Raw genomic sequence first — 21,286 nt, 5'->3', positions numbered from 1 at the left:
CTGACTGTAGTCAATGACCATCCTATGTTTCTCCCTGGTCTTTTCCACCACTACTTGAGCTCTCCAGGGACTGTTGCTAGCTTCAATGACCCCTTCCCTCAGTAGCCTCTGGACCTCTGACCTGATGAAGGTCCGGTCCTGGGCACTGTACCGTCTGCTCCTGGTGGCGATGGGTTTGCAATCCGGAGTGAGGTTCGCAAACAGGGAAGGCGGGTCGACCTTAAGGGCCGCGAGGCCACAGACAGTGAGAGGGGGTATAGAGTCGCCGAATTTGAAGGTCAGGCTTTGCAAGTTACATTGGAAGTCCAACCCCAGGAGTGTAGCCGCGCAGAGGTGCGGCAAGACATAAAGGCGGAACTTGTTGAATTTCCTGCCTTGGACAGTGAGGTTTGCTAGACAGAACCCCTTTATCTCCACCGACCGTGACCCGGAGGCCAGGGAGATTCTTTGGTTTACAGGGTGAATAACAAGTGAACAGCGCCTTACCGTGTCGGGGTGTATAAAGCTTTCCGTGCTCCCAGAGTCGCTCAGGCAGGGTGTCTCATGGCCGTTGATGAAGACCGTCGTCGTTGCTGTTGCGAGTGTCCGAGGTCAATTTTGGTCCAGAGTTACCGAGGCCAGATGAAGTAGTTCCGGGTTTTGATCGGGCAGCGTGTAGTCGGCCGTGCTGGGGTCCTGGGGCTCCACCCAAGTTGGCGTCTCCCATGGGTCGCACATGGTGGTCGGGGTTGGACAAAATGGCGATGCCCATCCGTCCAGCGTGGTGTCCGAGGAACAAGATGCCCGCATCCGTGGGTTGCACGTGGCCCTAGGATAGAGGGGTGGCGGTGAATGCTGGCCGCCTGGGGCCCGAAGAGAAGATTGCTGCGGCGGTCTGGAGTCGGCTCTGGAGACCGTGGCCACTGCCCGAGCCTGGCAGACCCCCACAAAGTGGCCCTTCTTGCCGCACCCTTTGCAGGTGGAGTTGCGGGCCGGGCAGCGCTGGCGGGGGTGCTTCGCCTGCCCGCAGAAGAAACAGCGGGGCCTGACGGAGTTAGCAGGCCGTCTTACAGCGCAGGCTTGCGGGGACACAGGGAAAGTCTGTGGGGCTGCCGCTGCGGGATGCCACGCTGCCCAGGGGGCCGCCGCGCGGTCGGGCACATAGGATTGTGCGTTTCTGGAGGCAACGTCCATGGACCCTGCCAGGGCCCGTGCCTCTCTAAGTCCCAGGGTATCTTTTTCTAAGAGCCGCTGGCGGATCTCTGAGGTGCTCATACCTGCTGCAAAGGCATCCCGGATTATGAGTTCCGTGTGCTCGCTCCCTGAAACTTGCGGGCAGCCACAGTTTCTGCCCAGCACCATTAGCGTGCGGTAAAACTCCTCCAACGATTCCCCGGGGCTTTGCCGTCTTGTTGCAAGCACGTGACGTGCGTAGACCTGATTTACAGGGCGGATATAATGTCTTTTTAACAGTTCGATCACTGCATTAAAGTTCTCCGCCTCCTCGATGAGGGTGTACATCCCAGGGCTTACTCTTGAGTGCAGGAGATGCAGTTTCTGCTCCCCTGAGGGTGTGCCTACGGCCGTCTTGAGGTAGCCTTTAAAGCACGCCAGCCAGTGCTTGAAGATCGCCGCCGAGTTCTCCGCATGGGGGCTGAGTTGCAGACTCCGGCTTGATTCGGAGATCCATCCTTTCAGCTTAAGCAGTAGTCTATTAAATCGATGCACCATCAATTACTATTAAAATGAGGTAGTAATGTAATTGAAGGCTTTAATAGTCTAGAATTGTTCCCCAGCAGCTTCGGTACAGAATGAGGGCTGCTGGGACGGCACCGGTTCTTATACCCTGCCTGTCAGGGCGGTGCTACATACAAAACAGCCAATGGTAAACTCCTAGGTTTAACCAATGGTCTTCAGCCTCTCGTGTACTGCAATACCTGATAATACCACATAAAGTCGGGACGGAACTCTGCGTGAAGACTTTGACGTAGTCCAATTTTATGTTTTCATGAACGAGAAGTGATTGATAAGTTTGATGTAGCCAAATTATTCACTGTGATAAAAAGCTCAAAGAGCAAAAGACAAAAGTTAACAATTGGGAACTTCAGCAAGCGGAAGGATTGGAGAAATTAGTAAACAGTTGAGTCAACCGAGTATAATTCAATGAAAAAATTCCAAATCAGTTGCATCGAATGATATTTCCTGAAAGTGGTGATAATGAGTTGTAAATAATTTTTTCTTATTAGAATGAATGGTTCACAAATTATGCTGGAATTTGGATCTGCTGTACCCTGAGCCTGCAGATGAACGTCCAGAACTGCATGCTTACCCCAAACAAAAGCAAGAGCCAAGTTGGGACGTGCCTATTTCGGGTTTTTTCTCCATTCTGGCCCTCAAAGAGGCCTCAGTGTATGGTGGTGGTGGGTTGTTTGGCTTGCTTACCCGCTAAATAATATAAGGCGTGCCCACCTGTAAACATAAGCTGGTACTCTGGCCTCTCATGCAGAAAGAAAGTTAGGTTTAAAGCAAACCTTACAGCAATTCCCTTACAAAGGCGCAAATCGGAACACCTGAAAGCTGTTTTTCCAGGGCATTTGGCACCATACCAATCCCTCAGGGTCGACCACTCCTCTGTATCTAAGGTGCCCGCCATTAACATGTCAGTGAAAACAAACCTTCCTCTGACCCCATGCACTTTGGAGGAGCCAGTGCTGGCAGTCAAGCGCTTGATACGCTGAGCTACATGTGTTGCCGTTTGCTGGCTTTGGTTATATGGGAAAATTGGTGGAGCTTTCCAGAACTGCTGGACATGACATTTCCTCTATGTGTTGAATTATAACCTATCTAATGAATAAAACAGTACTACTCCAGTGCCATTGTTCTGAAATGCACAATTTGTTTCCTCAAATTATAAGTTAAACGGGTTTAAATTAGTTGCCAACAAATTGAACTCAGCCTAAGATATATGAGTGCTCGAAAGGATATATTTCTACAAGTTTAAAGTACAGAATATACACTTACACACACGTGTGCACTTCAGAGTGTGGGCCCAGCTGACAAGTGCCACCATTGTAACAATATCCATCACAAGACAGGCAGCTGGATGCAATCCTTCCATTTGTGCAACTGTATCAACAAAGTGAGACTAATGTCATTCCAGATTATGCTACAAGAACCATAATTACAGGCGCCTGTATGTATTCAATGGAATGCTCTGTTGCACGGGAAATTGCTTCCATTGAGTCAGAAAATATTTTTCCGTGAGAGTGAACAATCGTTTCACTTTCGTGAAAAATACATCAATGAAATCCAACTGAATGATCAATTTACTGCTCCACATAACCAGTTACAAGTTTTGTGCTGTTAATCGTTCTGAGGTTTTACATCAGACTGTTCCGAGGGGATTTGAGAAAAGAATATTTCACTCAGAGGATGGGGAGAATCTGGAATGCACTGCCTGGGAAGGTAGTGGTGACTGTAAACCTCACAACCTTTAAAAAGCAATTGGATGAGCACTTGAAACATTGTCACATTCAAGGATATGGGATGAGTGCTGATAAATTGGATTAGTGCAAGATTAGGAGCAGTTATTGTAGGTGCAGACTCGATGGGCTGAATGGTCTTTTCTGTGCTGTACGACTTGATGACACTATTTCTCTGAAGAATTTTTAATCCTATTGCTGCAAAGTCTGTCCTTTAAAAGCGCTTGTCTTTGCAGGGGCAGGCCAGTCGATTTCGGCGGGAGAACAGCTGGTGAGTCAGTTTCAGCGGGAGCAGTGCGGAAGTGGCTGCTGGGAGGTAAGTCTGTCCTTTAAAAGCACTTGTCTTTGGAAGGGCAGGCCAGTCGATTTCGGCGGGAGAACAGCTGGTGAGTCAGTTTCAGCGGGAGCAGTGCGGAAGTGGCTACTGGGAGGGAAGTCTGTCCTTTAAAAGCACTTGCCTTTGCAGGGGCAGGCCAGTCAATTTCGGCGGGAGAACAGCTGGTGAGTCAGTTTCAGCGGGAGCAGTGCGGAAGTGGCTGCTGGGAGGTAAGTCTGTCCTTTAAAAGCACTTGTCTTTGCAGGGGCAGGCCAGTCGATTTCGGCGGGAGAACAGCTGGTGAGTCAGTTTCAGCGGGAGCAGTGCGGAAGTGGCTACTGGGAGGGAAGTCTGTCCTTTAAAAGCACTTGTCTTTGCAGGGGCAGGCCAGTCGATTTCGGCGGGAGTGGAGCTGGCTGGTTAGTCAATTTCAGCAGGAGCTGAGAATTTTTTAATAATTTTTTTATTAGTGTTTTAGGCGGGAACAGGAAGTCGACCCGCGGACGTCTGGGAAGACCCTCACCAATGAATTCTGGTGGAGAGGAAACCCGAGACACTACACGTGTAGTGTCTCCCACCCGCCCTCCTCCTCTAACCTAATAATAAAACCCATTGGTGTGAGGCAAGTACCATATTTTATTATATTATTATTATATTTTATAAAAAATTTAATTTAGTTGTTAGCCAGATCTTGGTAGAAAGTTATTGGGATGGCAGGGAAGGGAGTGCAATGTTCCTCCTGCAGGATGTTTGAGGTGAGGAATGCAGTTAGTGTCCCTGCTGATTTTACCTGCAGGAAGTGCTGCCATCTCCAGCTCCTCCAAGACCGAGTTAGGGAACTGGAGCTGGAGTTGGAAGAACTTCGGATCATTCGGGAGGCAGAAGGGGTCATAGATAGCAGCTTCAGGGAATTAGTTACACCAAAGATTGGAGATAGGTGGGTAACTGTAAGAGGGACTGGGAAAAAGCAGTCAGTGCAGGGATCCCCTGCGGTCGTTCCCCTGAAAAACAAGTATACCGCTTTGGATACTTGTGGGGGGGACGACTTACCAGGGGTAAGCCATGGGGTACGGGCCTCTGGCACGGAGTCTGTCCCTGTTGCTCAGAAGGGAAGGGGGGAGAGGAGCAGAGCATTAGTAATTGGGGACTCTATAGTCAGGGGCACAGATAGGAGATTTTGTGGGAGCGTGAGAGACTCACGTTTGGTATGTTGCCTCCCAGGTGCAAGGGTACGTGATGTCTCGGATCGTGTTTTCCGGGTCCTTAGGGGGAGGGGGAGCAGCCCCAAGTCGTGGTCCACATTGGCACTAACGACATAGGTAGGAAAGGGGACAAGGATGTCAGGCAGGCTTTCAGGGAGCTAGGATGGAAGCTCAGAACTAGAACAAACAGAGTTGTTATCTCTGGGTTGTTGCCCGTGCCACGTGATAGTGAGATGAGGAATAGGGAGAGAGAGCATTTAAACACGTGGCTACAGGGATGGTGCAGGCGGGAGGGATTCAGATTTCTGGATAACTGGGGCTCTTTCTGGGGAAGGTGGGACCTCTACAGACAGGATGGTCTACATCTGAACCTGAGGGGCACAAATATCCTGGGGGGGAGATTTGTTAGTGCTCTTTGGGGGGGGTTTAAACTAATGCCTGGAACCTGGATTGTAGTTTTAGGGTAAGGGAGAATGAGAGTATAGAGGTCAGGAGCACAGATTTGATGTTGCAGGAGGGGGCCAGTGTTCAGGTAGGTGGTTTGAAGTGTGTCTACTTCAATGCCAGGAGTATACGAAACAAGGTAGGGGAACTGGCAGCATGGGTTGGTACCTGGGACTTCGATGTTGTGGCCATTTCGGAGACATGGATAGAGCAGGGACAGGAATGGATGTTGCAGGTTCCGGGGTTTAGGTGTTTTAGTAAGCTCAGAGAAGGAGGCAAAAGAGGGGGAGGTGTGGCGCTGCTCGTCTAGAGCAGTATTACGGTGGCGGAGAGGATGCTAGATGGGGACTCTTCTGCCGAGGTAGTATGGGCTGAAGTTAGAAACAGGAAAGGAGAGGTCACCCTGTTGGGAGTTTTTTATAGGCCTCCTAATAGTTCTAGGGATGTAGAGGAAAGGATGGCGAAGATGATTCTGGATAAGAGCGAAAGTAACAGGGTAGTTATTATGGGAGACTTTAACTTTCCAAATATTGACTGGAAAAGATATAGTTCGAGTACAATAGATGGGTTGTTTTTCCTGAAACAATATGTTGACAGGCCAACAAGAGGCGAGGCCACGTTGGATTTGGTTTTGGGTAATGAACCAGGCCAGGTGTTGGATTTGGAGGTAGGAGAGCACTTTGGGGACAGTGACCACAATTCGGTGACGTTTACGTTAATGATGGAAAGGGATAAGTATACACCGCAGGGCAAGAGTTATAGCTGGGGGAAGGGCAATTATGATGCCATTAGACGTGACTTGGGGGGGATAAGGTGGAGAAGTAGGCTGCAAGTGTTGGGCACACTGGATAAGTGGGGCTTGTTCAAGGATCAGCTACTGCGTGTTCTTGATAAGTATGTACCGGTCAGGCAGGGAGGAAGGCGTCGAGCGAGGGAACCGTGGTTTACCAAGGAAGTGGAATCTCTTGTTAAGAGGAAGAAGGAGGCCTATGTGAAGATGAGGTGTGAAGTTTCAGTTGGGGCGATGGATAGTTACAAGGTAGCGAGGAAGGATCTAAAGAGAGAGCTAAGACGAGCAAGGAGGGGACATGAGAAGTATTTGGCAGGAAGGATCAAGGAAAACCCAAAAGCTTTCTATAGGTATGTCAGGAATAAGCGAATGACTAGGGAAAGAGTAGGACCAGTCAAGGACAGGGATGGGAAATTGTGTGTGGAGTCTGAAGAGATAGGCGAGATACTAAATGAATATTTTTCGTCAGTATTCACTCAGGAAAAAGATAATGTTGTGGAGGAGAATGCTGAGCCCCAGGCTAATAGAATAGATGGCATTGAGGTACGTAGGGAAGAGGTGTTGGCAATTCTGGACAGGCTTAAAATAGATAAGTCCCCGGGACCTGATGGGATTTATCCTAGGATTCTCTGGGAGGCCAGGGAAGAGATTGCTGGACCTTTGGCTTTGATTTTTATGTCATCATTGGCTACAGGAATAGTGCCAGAGGACTGGAGGACAGCAAATGTGGTCCCTTTGTTCAAAAAGGGGAGCAGAGACAACCCCGGCAACTATAGACCGGTGAGCCTCACGTCTGTAGTGGGTAAAGTCTTGGAGGGGATTATAAGAGACAAGATTTATAATCATCTAGATAGGAATACTATGATCAGGGATAGTCAGCATGGCTTTGTGAAGGGTAGGTCATGCCTCACAAACCTTATTGAGTTCTTTGAGAAGGTGACTGAACAGGTAGATGAGGGTAGAGCAGTTGATGTGGTGTATATGGATTTCAGCAAAGCGTTTGATAAGGTTCCCCATGGTAGGCTATTGCAGAAAATACGGAGGCTGGATATTGAGGGTGATTTAGAGATGTGGATCAGAAATTGGCTAGCTGAAAGAAGACAGAGGGTGGTGGTTGATGGGAAATGTTCAGAATGGAGTATAGTCACAAGTGGAGTACCACAAGGATCTGTTCTGGGGCCGTTGCTGTTTGTCATTTTTATCAATGACCTCGAGGAAGGCGCAGAAGGGTGGGTGAGTAAATTTGCAGACGATACTAAAGTCGGTGGTGTTGTCGATAGTGTGGAAGGATGTAGCAGGTTACAGAGGGATATAGATGAGCTGCAGAGCTGGGCTGAGAGGTGGCAAATGGAGTTTAATGTAGAGAAGTGTGAGGTGATTCACTTTGGAAGGGATAACAGGAATGCGGAATATTTGGCTAATGGTAAAGTTCTTGAAAGTGTGGATGAGCTGAGCGATCTAGGTGTCCATGTACATAGATCCCTGAAAGTTGCCACCCAGGTTGATAGGGTTGTGAAGAAGGCCTATGGAGTGTTGGCCTTTATTGGTAGAGGGATTGAGTTCCGGAGTCAGGAGGTCATGTTGCAGCTGTACAAAACTCTGGTTTGGCCGCATTTGGAGTATTGCGTACAGTTCTGGTCACCGCATTATAGGAAGGACGTGGAGGCTTTGGAGCGGGTGCAGAGGAGATTTACCAGGATGTTGCCTGGTATGGAGGGAAAATCTTATGAGGAAAGGCTGATGGACTTGAGGTTGTTTTCGTTGGAGAGAAGAAGGTTAAGAGGAGACTTAATAGAGGCATACAAAATGATCAGGGGGTTGGATAGGGTGGACAGTGAGAGCCTTCTCCCGCGGATGGAAATGGCTGGCACGAGGGGACATAACTTTAAACTGAGGGGTAATAGATATAGGACAGAGGTCAGAGGTAGGTTCTTTACGCAAAGAGTAGTGAGGCCGTGGAATGCCCTACCTGCTACAGTAGTGAACTCGCCAACATTGAGGGCATTTAAAAGTTTATTGGATAAACATATGGATGATAATGGCATAGTGTAGGTTAGATGGCTTTTGTTTCGGTGCAACATCGTGGGCCGAAGGGCCTGTACTGCGCTGTATTGTTCTATGTTCTATGTTCTATGCATTCTACTTTGGGATGTGAAATCAGTATGCTAACACCAGAATTTGGATTGTTAAGAAATCAAAGAACAAAATAAACAACATTACAGCACAGGAACAGGCACTTCGGCCTTCCAAGCCTGTACCGGTCATGATATCACCCTTAGCTAAAACCCTCAGCACTTCCCAGTACCATATCCCTCTATACCCATCCGATCCATGTATTTGTTGAGATGCCTTTTGAATGCCGTTAATGTATCTGCTTCCACAACCTCCCCAGGCAAATCAAAACAGTGCTAATAGAAGCAATATCTTGAGCAAAGTGCATGGACATACATCAGTTTACATGGACATTTGTGCACATCAGCTTCACATTTCCAAGTCAGCAAGGGGCTCGGATGATTTCCTTTGAAACTGAAACACGCTGCAATAGATTTGAGTTTGAGATTTGAGGCCCAGTTGATCAAATACATTTCAGAAATGTGCCGGCTCTGTAATTATAGCCTTCCAGTTATACCCTTTTGCTGTGCAAAGAACCATAATGTGTGAAAATTTCCTGGATGTGCTCTGTGTAGTAAAATGAGCAACATATTTTTCAACACTTAGAGCAGAAGTTATCTCTCCCGGTGTCATTATCATTTTGAATGTAATGAGCTTCTGTGAAGATAGTAAAACAAAGCCATGTCTACACATGAAAGGGATCCTTCGGGTCACCTAATAGCAACAACCAGGTGGTGTGCGCACCAACGTAAAAGCTTCTTCTCCTTTTTTCCAACGAACAGACCTTCTTAACGCTTGCCATTCTTGTCAAAATATCAATCTCTAACAATCCTTTCACAGACTGAGTCATTGTGAGGGAGACACGGGGGAACAATCCGTTTCTTTATTTTAAACCGGAAATTGTCAGGAGCGCCTACTTGTGTCAGCTTTATTGGGCTGACACCGGGCTGCCTGTGATATATTATATGTAAATACACAAAGCATTAATATATAATGTCTCACCTAGTATTTAAAGAGAAGTGTTAATCAAATAAAAACAGTGGACGAGTTTCATACAAACAGGCCAGGTATTCATATGCTAATATTGTGCAGCATAATTGTGCCTCTCTTGTGTTTTACCCAACCTGAATTGTAATCAGATTGAGTGGGTCTCAGTGGTAACAACCTAACTGCTTTAATTTCAGATTCTGTAGCTCCATATTACCACTTTCCTGTTAGCTGATTCAATTCAACATAAAATTAATTGTATAACATGGATATAAATTACTGGACATGAGTTCAAACATCAAGCGCGCTGTAGCATTTAATCTGTTATACAGATACAAATAAACTCATCGGCACAGGGCCTGAATTCCAGAGGTATAGTGGACGTGAATGTTCTCGCATCAAGGGAGCATTTAGCCATCTGTGGCACCAAGGAGTCCGAGTAAAACTGAACTCAACCGGGATTAAGTAGAAAACCCTCCATGTCTGAAGTCATAACTGACAAAATATTGCAGATGTTGGAAATCAGAAATAAAAATAGAAAATGCTGCAAAAACTCAGCAGGTCTGACAGTGTCGGTCGAAAGGAGAAAAGCAGTTAGAAGGCTTAATTTTCAGAGGTTCAGCAGAGACAGGACCAGAGGTTGATGCACCAGCAATTCTCATCGCTGCAAGATGTGCCAGCTTCATGACATGGTACTCCTACGTCAATGGAGAGGAGGTGGCAGTACAACAGAGAGCCAGTCATAGAGGTGGGAGCAATTGATAAAAGGGGAAGGAGCAGAGAGAAGTTCATACATTGGCACACAGTGGCCATTGTGTGAGCAGAGTGTGCCGACTCTCAGAGAATTTACTGCATAGGTTTTGGGCTTGTGGGGGGAGCGCATCTACAGCAGTTGGTGGAGCATAGTGGGGGTTATAGGGGTGGTAGCTGGGGTCCAGGCAACTGTTACAGTGCAGCTGGTGGCATGTAAGGCAGCCCCTCAACAAGAGGTTCAGCTTCTCAAGGTTGGCGATGAGCAGCCATGCGGAGCAACGGCTCCAACAACGGATGCAGCCCCTTGAGCGAGAGGGATACAGAGATGATGCCTAAGGGAGGGTATGAAAGTGCAGCGCTCAGTAGTGGATGCATTGCCCAAAGAATCAACTTCTTAGACATGTAGAGCTTCAGAATGAGGGCAATAGGTTCCTGTGTTGAGTATTCTCGTGGTAGTCTGGACACAGATTTGAGGTTACTATCAGATCAACCATAATCTCATTAAATGGCACAGCAGGCCAGAAGGGCTGAATGGCCTAATTCTGCTCCTTATTCATAGGTCTGTGTGTTGGTAAGCGTCCTCTAGTGGAGGACTTCAAACTAGGCACACCCTGCCAGTACCTGTGAAATTGACAGTGGCGCTGGACGTCTTTGCTTCTGGGTCATTTCAAGTGGTATCAACAAACCTGTGTGGCATATCACAAGCAGCCACATTAGAGCATCAGGTAGGTGGTGGTTGCCCTGTATGGGAAGGAACACAGAGTTCCAGACTGATGCGGCCACAAATGGATCTGTATCCATCCCTGAATTCCTTCAGGAGCAGAGGGTCGTTGACTGCACCATGTGGCCATCAAACACAAGGACATATGAATTAGGAGCAGGAGTAGGCCCATCCAACCTGCTCTACCATTCAATACGATCACCACTGATCTGACTGTGGTCTCAACTCAACTTTCATCGTCTGCCCCTATTATCCTTGACTCCCTTGTTGATCAAAATGCTGGCCAATTCAGCCTTGAATATATTCAATGTCCCAGCCTCCACTATTGCCTGGGACAGAGAATTCCACAAACTAACGACCCTCTGAGAGAATTTTTTTCCGCAACTCTGTCTTAATTGGGTGACCCCTTATTTTTTAAAATGAGTCCCCTAGTTCCAGTCTCTCCCAAAAGGGGAAACATCCTTTCAACATCCACCCTGTCAAGTCCCCTAATGATCTTATATGTTTCACTAAGATCACCTCTCATTCTCTTAAACTCCAAGATCCCTATACAGCAGACAAGGATATTTGTAAGTAGGAAGCTATTCCCCCCCTCTCAATGTTCATCTCCTGTGTGACCGCCACAAGTGTTTCCTGAAGGTGTAGCAAGCTTCCCTGGCTGTTACCATGATGTCTTTGCCCTGAGACAATTGCAGGTTGCACAGCTGTTCATGTCAAAAGAGAGATTACATGGATGACTGCTAGGAGACAAGAGCCGGGATTCTCCGAAATCCCGGCCAACTGTTGGGCCGGCATAAACACCGGAGTGGTGTACGCCGGCGTCAATGGGCCTCCTGGCCTAGCAATTCACCGCTGTTCAGGGGGCTAGCACGGCGTCGGAGAGCTGCACGCTGCTCCGGCACTGAAAGGTGGCCCTGCATGGCTGGCGCAGGTCCGCGCATGCGCGCATCAGCCGTCGCCGCGCGTCGCCGCGATGGCCCCCGCGTAACATGGCGGAGCCCTACAGGGGCCCGGCACGAAGGAACATAGGCCCCCCCCCCCCCCCGGATTGAGCGCGCCCGCCAATCGGTAGCCCCCGATCGTGGGACTTGCCACCGTGGAGGCCACCCCCCCCCCGGATCCCCCCCCTCCCCCAACCAGAACGGCCCCCGCAGCCAGAATGCTGAGGTCCCGCTGGGTGGGACTCGGCGGAACTCGGCGGGCACTTGGCCCGTCGAGCACGGAGAATCGCCATGGGAGCCGCTTTCAACAGCCTCCGACTGGCACCGCGTCGACCGCGCGCGCGTGACTGGCAGGTCCGCGGAGAATCCCGGAAGCGCCATCTTGCCGTATTTCCGGGGTGAACAGCTATTCCCCGCCCCCGCGCCTGTCGCAATTCCGGCGCGGAGGGTCGGCGAATCCCGCAGAAGATTTTGAGGTCATCTATGTGCAATCCTTCCTCAGAGGCTCAAAGGCATGACAACTGCTGCAGTTGGGTTACCACAGAGCAGGCTTTCAGACTCCTGAGAATAATGTTCTGTGCCTTGCCCTGGCAGGGGGTTCCCTCCAGTACAACTGCCCAAAGGCTTTTGAAGGGTGATTTGCTGTGCTCTTCATAACATGGCCCTCCAGAGAGGGTGGATCTTGACAAGGGAGATGCAGAGGAGTGGCACATGCCTTTGGAGGTGAAAGGAGGGGTGGGGCGGGATGAGGTGGTGTCGCATGGGTACTCTGCAGTGCAAAGTGTTCCACAGGTCTGGCTGCATCGTCAAACAATTGACCAGAATGGCAAGGAAGCTGGCATTGAACTAATACAAGTACGTCTCTCATGAGGGCGACTCACGCCAGAAGGCATCGGGCTCAGAAACTCATCTTCCTCACAAACAAATGAGAGTATCCACGATGCATAGAAAGCAGAAGTATCCTTTTTACCCATATTGCTTGGAAACCAAGGCACGCCAAGCCACAAAATATCCCTGACACCTTTGTGCTACACACCCACATCATTCCGCTGCCTTAATGCTATCAAAATGCTGGAAACACATCGTGTGAGATATTTTGGCCTCCTTGTGGCATGATTCTCGGTGGCAGAATGTGGCCTACCTCTTGTCAAAGGAAATCGTCTTGCGATAAAGCCACCAGTTGGGGTGCAACTGGCAGGCTCTCCATGCATTTTTGCACCATCCATGCTCAGTGCTACAGAACGTGGCATACGTTGTGAGCATGTTTTTGCATCCACACATCATGATATCCCACATGGCTCTTCATGAGGTTGGTCATTCTTTGAATAGTTGAGCTCAGGTACTCATGTGAGTGAAATGTAGTGGACTCCTCCATTCTCTGCCCATGACTCTGCATTGCCTCAGGGAATGCCAATATCTCGGCACACATCTCCACCTGCTATTCCAGAAAAACTCGTCCTGTGCAGAAAAAATAGATTTGCCACCACCAACAAAATTAACCTCATCTTTGGCATAGTATGTTCTGTCTTCATGCATGGCCAAGAGAAAGAGAGTGAAGATCTTGACACCCTCCTTCACCGTATCCAGTTGCTCACTCTCCATCTTCAATTACTTCATCAATGACCTTCCCTCCATCATAAGGTCAGTGGAATGGTTTTTCACTGAAGGTTACCTATTGTTAGGCTCAATTCATAATTGTTCAGACAATCATAGAATTTACAGAGCAGAAGGAGGCCATTCGGCCCATCGAGTCCGCACCAGCTCCTGGAAAGAGCACCCCACCCAAGGTCAACACCGCCACCCTATCCCCATAACCCAGTAATCCCATAACCCAGTAACCCCATAACCCCACCCAACACTAAGGGCACTTTTGGACACTAAGGGCAATTTATCACGGCCAATCCACCTAACCTGCACATCTTTGGACTGTGGGAGGAAACCGGAGCACCCGGAGGAAACCCACGCACACACGGGGAGGACGTGCAGACTCCGCACAGACAGTGACCCAAGTCGGAATCGAACCTGGGACCCTGGAGCTGTGAAGCAATTGTGCTATCCACAAGGCTACCGTGCTGCCCTCCCAATGAAACAGTCCATGCCTCCATTCATTAAAACCTGGACAACTTACAGGTTTGAGGTGATAAGTGCCCAGGAACATTCACATCACAAAAGCACCAGGCAATGACTGTATCTAACGAGAGAGGCTAACCATCTCATCCTGACAGTCAAGTCAACGACAATCAATCCCAATGACTGTAATCATAACTGGAACAGCCATGTAAATGATGTGGCGACTAGAACAGGTCAGAGACTGAATATTCCGTAGCAAGCAGTTCATCGCTTGACTCACAATGCCCATCTCATATAATGCACAAGTATGAGGGACTTGTCTGGATGGGTGAAGCTGCTGGAGCACTTAGGAATCTCAGCATCATCTAGGACAAAGCAATCTTCTTGATTGACACATAATCCCTTAGTTTAAACAACCATTCCCTCCACCACTGGCATACTCTGACTGCAGTGTTTACTGCATATAGATTGCTGCGCAACAATTCACCAAAGATTCTTCACGAGCACTTACCAAACTTCATCTTCACCACTTTGAAGCCCAAGGGCAGCAGCTTGCCTTTGAAGTTGCACACCAACCAGACTTGGACATATATCTTGGTTTCTTCATTGCCCGCCATCAGCTTCTCAAAAACAATGAGGGATGGGCAATAAATCCCAATCTTGTCTATAATTTTCATATCGGAAAGGGACTTTTATTTGAAGGCTAGCACTTTTTGGTAAATTGTATTTACAAAGAAGCTTTTTAAAGAAGCTAATGGTGTAAATTCCTGTGTGGAAGCTAGGTGGTGTAGTTGACTAAAATAGCAATGTATCCTCACCCGAGGATTACTTTGTAGGAAAATAGCCAAAATAGACATAGCATTATCAGAAATCGTTTAGGGGCATCATTTTAATAAAGTTAAAGTAGCATTCCAACCAAAATATGTAAATTGCCCTAAAGATGAAGGAATGACAGGCTAATAATCTGAACTAAAAGCTGTTTCAATAGATCAAGCAGCTTGCAGAAAATGAACAGATCACCTGCAGGTGCCCAATACCTTTGGCTTGCTCGTGTTGTTAATGATAATGCTTCTCAACATATAACAAAAAAGTACTTACTTGCAGGCCACTTGCCCAGTCTCTTTGTCAACAACGCACTGTCCACCATGGCACACAGTACATTTATCCACTTCACATTTTGGTCCTTCAAATTGTGATGAGCAGATGCACTGAGCACTACCATCGTTGTTAATTCTGCAGCTTCCTGAATTCATGCAGTAGTTATAGCACATATCTGGAACAGAATGAAATGCTAATCATAAATTGAGTCACAGTAATAAATTAAACAGTACAAATTATGATAATGACAACTGTAAGCATTTTCATTCTGTTTTTGAGTACATTTATTTACTATTCAGAGGTTGGCTGCATTTTTTAACACTAAGGAAAATAATTATAATAATAATCTTTATTACTGTCACAAGTAGGCTTACATAAACACTGCAATGAAGTTACTGTGAAAATCCCCGAGTCGCCACATTCCGGCGCCTGTTCGGGTACACTGAGGGAGAATTCAGAATGTCCAATTCATCTAATCCGGGCTGAACATAAAAGCATTTTAAGTACTTCTAGTTTAGAGATGACCCCAATTTCACTTAAGTCATTGAGCGGAATTTTCCCAAAAAATGGCAAAGTGTCAGGTTCAGTCAGAAAACTGACATTTTTTTGCACAGAAAAAGAGGCCAGGTTTTCCGTCGAAATCATCCCACACTTCATCATTTTTTTGAAGGTTGGCGTACTTTGTGCTGGCATTGTGAGGTTGGGGCCTAAATACACCGGCTATCCCAGCTTCACAGAGATCCAAACTCAAATTGAATACAAAGACCCCCACAACGTCCTCCCCCCCCCAAAGACTCCCCACTCTCTCCGGCTCCCTGTTCATTGATTGCGGGCATGACCTCTCCCCCCCCCCCCCCAATGTTCATTGGCATCGAGCATCGGTGCCTGCCCAATTGGTCACTTTTCAGGCCCTCCCCCTTTGGGCCCCACCACCTTCCGTCCCCGTCCCCTTGGCAGTGCCCAGGTGCCGGCCATGTCCCAGACCACCTGGGGCTGCAATGGCCTCAGAGCCCCTGGGCATGGTCATCATGTCTGGTTTCCATTTGTGGAGACCAGTAGTGATTCCTGTGGCTTCACGTCATGCTGACAGGTGGGAACATGTGACGTTCCCAGTAGATTCTGTGTCAAGCCAATTTTGCATTTAAATGTACTTAAATCCATGGTAATTGATGCACTAAGCGTCAAGAACCACAAAGACGTGTGAGACTTTAACCAAGGCTTTAATACACTACATAGGAAGCTTACCCGACACAGACGACCTCAGACAAAATGGGTCAGGTCTCAGAAGCTGGGTCTTATACCTAACTCCCGGGGGAGTGGCCAAGGCGGAGCTCTCCGTGGCTAGGTCAGGTTACATACAGGTGACCGAACCTCTACAGAGCTACAGTACAATACACAGTACAATACACAGGATTACAGGGCCACGTTACACACAGCTATTATATAACTATGTACAATGCTAGGGAAGTACAGTGGTGTATCACCACAGTAATCAGGTTCACGCCTTCGCTAGACGTGAATCAGGTTACGTCTGCTGGGAGGGCCCTGGAACATCGCGTTCTGGGTTCATGCTGGTGCAAATGATGTTCTGTACTCTGGTGAGGGTTTCTGGCCATTACAGGGTTCACTCTGGGTGTAACGGCGCCGGAAAATCACCCCCATTATCTCCACTCCCAATCTGTAGGGATATTTATGAATCATATCTGCTACCAGTTTGGTATATACCTGATATGAATCCTTGAGCAACAAATAAATCTTTCTTTGCCATTGCATTGGTTAATTTGCTACAAGCAAATGTTGATTCAAAATCCAGCTTTTTAAAAAATGAACTGCGTCAACGTTATTTCATGTAAACAGCCCAGCGCCAGAAGAAGGGAAGATAACCTCTACAATGAGGTAGCAACCTCTGATTAGAAAACAATTTTACCTCAATGAAAGAAATGTGCTGATCGGTACAAACGTTTTCTGAGTGCAATTTAACTGACTTAATTAATTTTATATTTAATTCAAATTACTTTATTTGCTTTGCAACAATGCAGAGATAATCTGAAAGAAATGGATTGCAATTTAATAATCATCTTTATTAGTATCTCAAGGAGGCTGACATTATGAAAATGAAAAAATGAAAATCGCGTATTGTCACAAGTAGGCTTCAATGAAGTTACTGAGAAAAGCCCCGAGTCGCCACATTCCGGCGCCTGTTCGGGGCAGCTGGTACGGGAACACTGCATTAACACTGCAATGAAGTTCCTGTGAAAATTCCCTAGTCGCCACACTCCGGCGCTTGTTCGGGTACACTAAGGGAGAATTTAGAATGTCCAATTCACCTAACAGGCACATCTTTCGGGACTTTAGCATTGTGTGTGCTTTGAACTTGGTTGAACTCATAATATAAGCATTTGAACATCTGAAGATTCGAGGAGCACTTTTCTGTCTATCGTAATTTGGCTGCTGGGAATTGTTACGGGCAAAATGTAATCCTGTGCACAATTCCCACTGGATCTTGTTCATGTAACACAAAGCAATTGATCCCATCTTTCAAACTTATCTTCAAAAAATTCAATTTCACCCTAACCATATATTCATTGAAAAATATTCTTAACAGTGTCCCAGCTTAACTGTTTGGGAAGGAAGAAATTCTTTCTCACCTCAAGTCTCCTTCCAGGTTTGGCGACCTTGTACTAAAGCAACAACACAGGTCCATGTTGCTCAATAGCATTGACAGATGTCTCAACACAGGAGTGGATAGTAAGTGGAAAATCAGCAGGAGGAAGAAAAGGATAGGGGGGTGGCAAGATGGGAGAGAAGAATTGCTGAAGAAAAGTGGCTGGATTCTCCGCTGTCGGGATTCTCCAATGTGCCGGCAGCCCGGTGATTTCCCGACAGCGTGGGGCTGCTCACAATGGGAAACCCCATTGGCCGGCTGGCGAGACGGAGAATCCCGGGGGCGCGCGGCACCAAAATTCTGTTGCGGTGGGACAGAGAATCCCACCCTATCTTCCTTCCTATCTTTGAAGGTAGGAAAAAGAATGCCAGGGTTGACATACTGAGGGAACGTGGTTCATCATGCAGTATAGTTTTGTGCACACAGAACATCTGGTTCACTGATGTCTTTTAGGGAAAGAAGCCTGCCACCCTTACCTTATCTGGCCTACATGTGACTTCAGAATCACAGCAATGTGGTTGACTCTTTCAAGGGCAATTGTAGGTGGGGGTGTGGGGGAATAAATGCTGGCACAGCTAGTGACGCCCAGGTCCCAAGAACAAATAATAAAACGGGCTGTTTCATTATCAGAGGTATTGTGGATGCTGAGGTCTTTTAAGCGTACCAAATCAGCAGCTTGTTGCTCTTCAGGGGCTGAAGTAAAGAACTGGGGCGGAATTCATCCCCCCCACGCCGGATGGGAGAATCACCCGGGTGCCGCTCGAGTCCCGCCACGCTGTCCCGATGCCCGCACGCGATTCTTCCACACTCCCCAAACCGGCGCGGCACAAATCACGGCTGGCCGCTGGGAGAATCGGCGCTTGCCGTTGGTGATCATAACAGCAGCGAGCGGCGATTCTCTGGCCCGGGTGGACCGAGCGCCATCCACACCTGGTCGCTGCCGGCGGGCACAGCGGGGGAACGCTGGGGGGGGGGCGGCCTGTGGGGGGGTGGAGAGGGGTTCCTGCACCGGAGGGGGGGGGCCAAAAGGGGTCTGGCCAGCGATCGGTGCCCACCGATCGGCGGGCCGACCCCTCTGAAGGAGGACCTCCTTTCCTCCGCTGCCCCGCTAGATCGATCCGCCATCTTCATGCGGGGCGGCCGCAGGGAGGACGGCAACCGCACATGCGCGGGTGACGTCATTTATGCGGCGCCGGTCGCGTCATTTACGTGGCGCCGCGTAACCCGGCGCGCGTAAGTGACGTGGCGCCTCTCCTAGCCCCCCGGGGGCGGGAGAATAGGAGGCTGGGAACGGCCTCCGGTTTTCGCTCCGGCGTCGGGACTTAGTCTCCAGATGGGAGAATTGCGCCCCTGATCTATTGGTTTGAAAGTAGTGCGTGACTAGCATATCCTTTGCTGTGAACCTGAAATAATGCTGAGTCTGCAGGGAAGGTAGACAACCTTTCCAGAAAAGATCCTATCAAGTGTGGAAGAATGGAAGTACCAAGACCGGAAGCCTGAACTTCAGAAAGACATGGACTGGAAGTCATTCCTGTTCCGGTACACAGAGGGAGAATTCAGAATGTCCAAAGGTGTATAAATATTAAAAGGGATTGATAAAGTAAATGTCGACCAAATGTTCCCCCTTGAGGGCAATCTAGAATGAGAGATCACGGGTATAGGTTGCGAGGCGGTAGATTTAGAAATGAGATGAGGAGGAATTACTTCTCGCAGAGCGTGGTGAATTTGTGGAACTCACTGCCCCATAGTGCGGTGGAATCGGAGTCATTAAATCGTTTCACGAAGGAGATAGGCACATTTCCGATTTTCTAAAATCAGTTTAAAGGGACATGGGAAACAGGTGGGGAAGTGGATTTGAGACCAGGGTGAGGTCAGCCATGATCTGATTGAATGGTAGGGCAGGCTCGAAGAGCTGAATTGCCTACTTCTGGTTCTAATTCCTATGTTTCACTTTTGTTCCCCTGCTATAAATAATAGTGGAATTTAATTCCCTCTTTGGGAGCCGGGGGAGGGTGTATAATCTGGTGGGAGAGCACAATAGGCCATTCCCTTCCCTCCAATTAAGTCAGGGATGAGGAAGACCGAGGACAGCCTTCCCACCTGTAATCCAATTGGGGCCCTTACTTGGCAAATTACAAGCCTTTTAAGAGCCTCATCCTGCCGTCATTAGTAGAATACCCTGGTGCCTCTCTGTGGGCTTGGTTGAGTGGTGGGGGTGGTGGTCTTGGCCTTCCTGATGATGCCTCACTGAGAATCGCCGTGGCAAGGGCTACCCTCGCTGAAAGATTCCACTTCCCCCTTCACACTAAAACCCTCTCCCACCCCACTACCCTGGACAGGCCCTGGCGAGCCAACCTCACTAGCCTCCCTTCTGTGGCTTCCTTCATGCTGCTGTTATGATCCTCCTGCAGTCCCAGCAGTAGCTACTGCTCCCAGTGGGGCTTCTGGGACCAAAGAGCTGTCTGCCGCTCTGAGAGGCAGACTCTTCTCTCCTTGAAAGGCATGGAAGCCCCAATGGCACGCAATTAACTGCCTGTTAGATATTTAATCATGGTGGAGCTCGCAGAAAAGGCCATGGCGGGGTTGCCAACAGCTTTTCAACCAGTGGATGAAGCCACTGCCGAGCCCATTAAGTTCAGCTCCACCTGTGCTTTTGCTGCAAACGATTACTGTCATGAAACTCACTGTATTGGCACCTGTCTCCTGTGTAATCTGGCAGACAGGAACAATAAGGCTGGTTTCCTGTGTTCACATCACAGATGCCTTCATTGAGACAGAAGCCGTCACAAACTCTCTGCTTACAGGTTGGACCAGTAAATCCTACTGGACAGCGACAAGCTGGTTTTCCTAAACAGATAGAAAAGAAGGATGTAAAAAAATAAGGACACTTTAACAGCTGTACAATCATTGTTACATCCCTGCATTTCAATCGGCTAACGAAACTGAATGGGATCAATCCTAATCTATTAAACTGCAGCGTAGCCAATTTAGCAGGCTGTTGAATTTCATGCTGATGCTTTGTGACTAGTATTGCAAACAGTATAGGATATGGGTTGCTTGATCGACAGTTCATTCTGTTCCACACACAGGAACGTGACAGTGAATTTAAGTCCAGCAGCTCCAAGCTGCCACCTGTCACGTATAACAGCACCATCTTCACCAACCCTTTACCTGACTTTTACTCCTCTGTATGAAACATGGTCCAAATAAGGAAATCATAAATTTGGATAATTTGAGGGGAAATGAAGTTCTTGCATGCATAAATAAGTTTTCATTAGCGACCAGTGTGCTTCATTAGGTATATTAGAAAATAAGATTCAGATTATTAGACACATGGACGTTTCTATTTAAAAATGCATAATGAAATGATAGTAATAGCAGTGCTTAAAATACGATTAAGCACTGACATGCAGAACAATTCCTTGGTTAGCACAGCATTTCAATTTGATCTTCAGCACTTTTTTCTTACTGGCACTGGGATTCTTTATCAGTCACTTGAAACCAGCAAAGAATTTCAGCATTTAAAGTAAATTGACAAATGGGCTATTTGTCAAGATTTTATTGATAAGTCAAATGGGACTCAAAGGCATACATTTCATATGTGCTTGCCTGTGAAGGGCAACAACATCTGAGGGATAAAGTGGCAAAAATGGCCAGAATGCAAGGTACTTATTACACTTGATTAACATCATTCATTAACATTTAGCAGGGTTGTTTCTGCAAGGA

At 47.8% G+C, this 21,286-nt stretch overlaps 1 protein-coding gene across 1 annotated transcript in view; it reads right to left on the bottom strand.

Moving 5' to 3' along the window:
* Positions 1 to 21,286, bottom strand: part of LOC140406652 (low-density lipoprotein receptor-related protein 1-like) — a 1,475,832-nt gene that overhangs the window by 50,892 nt on the left and 1,403,654 nt on the right. Inside the window, exons 77-78 of the mRNA XM_072494659.1 lie at positions 20,246 to 20,407; positions 14,896 to 15,070 (exon numbers count right to left, since the gene is read on the bottom strand). Coding sequence (XP_072350760.1) covers positions 14,896 to 15,070; positions 20,246 to 20,407 — 337 coding nt within the window. The remainder of the gene's footprint in view (positions 1 to 14,895; positions 15,071 to 20,245; positions 20,408 to 21,286) is intronic.

Source organism: Scyliorhinus torazame, chromosome 2, assembly GCF_047496885.1.
Source record: "Scyliorhinus torazame isolate Kashiwa2021f chromosome 2, sScyTor2.1, whole genome shotgun sequence".
Classification (NCBI taxonomy): domain Eukaryota; kingdom Metazoa; phylum Chordata; class Chondrichthyes; order Carcharhiniformes; family Scyliorhinidae; genus Scyliorhinus; species Scyliorhinus torazame.
Note: the sequence above shows the minus strand (reverse complement) of the source record. Positions and strands in the feature narration are given on the sequence as shown.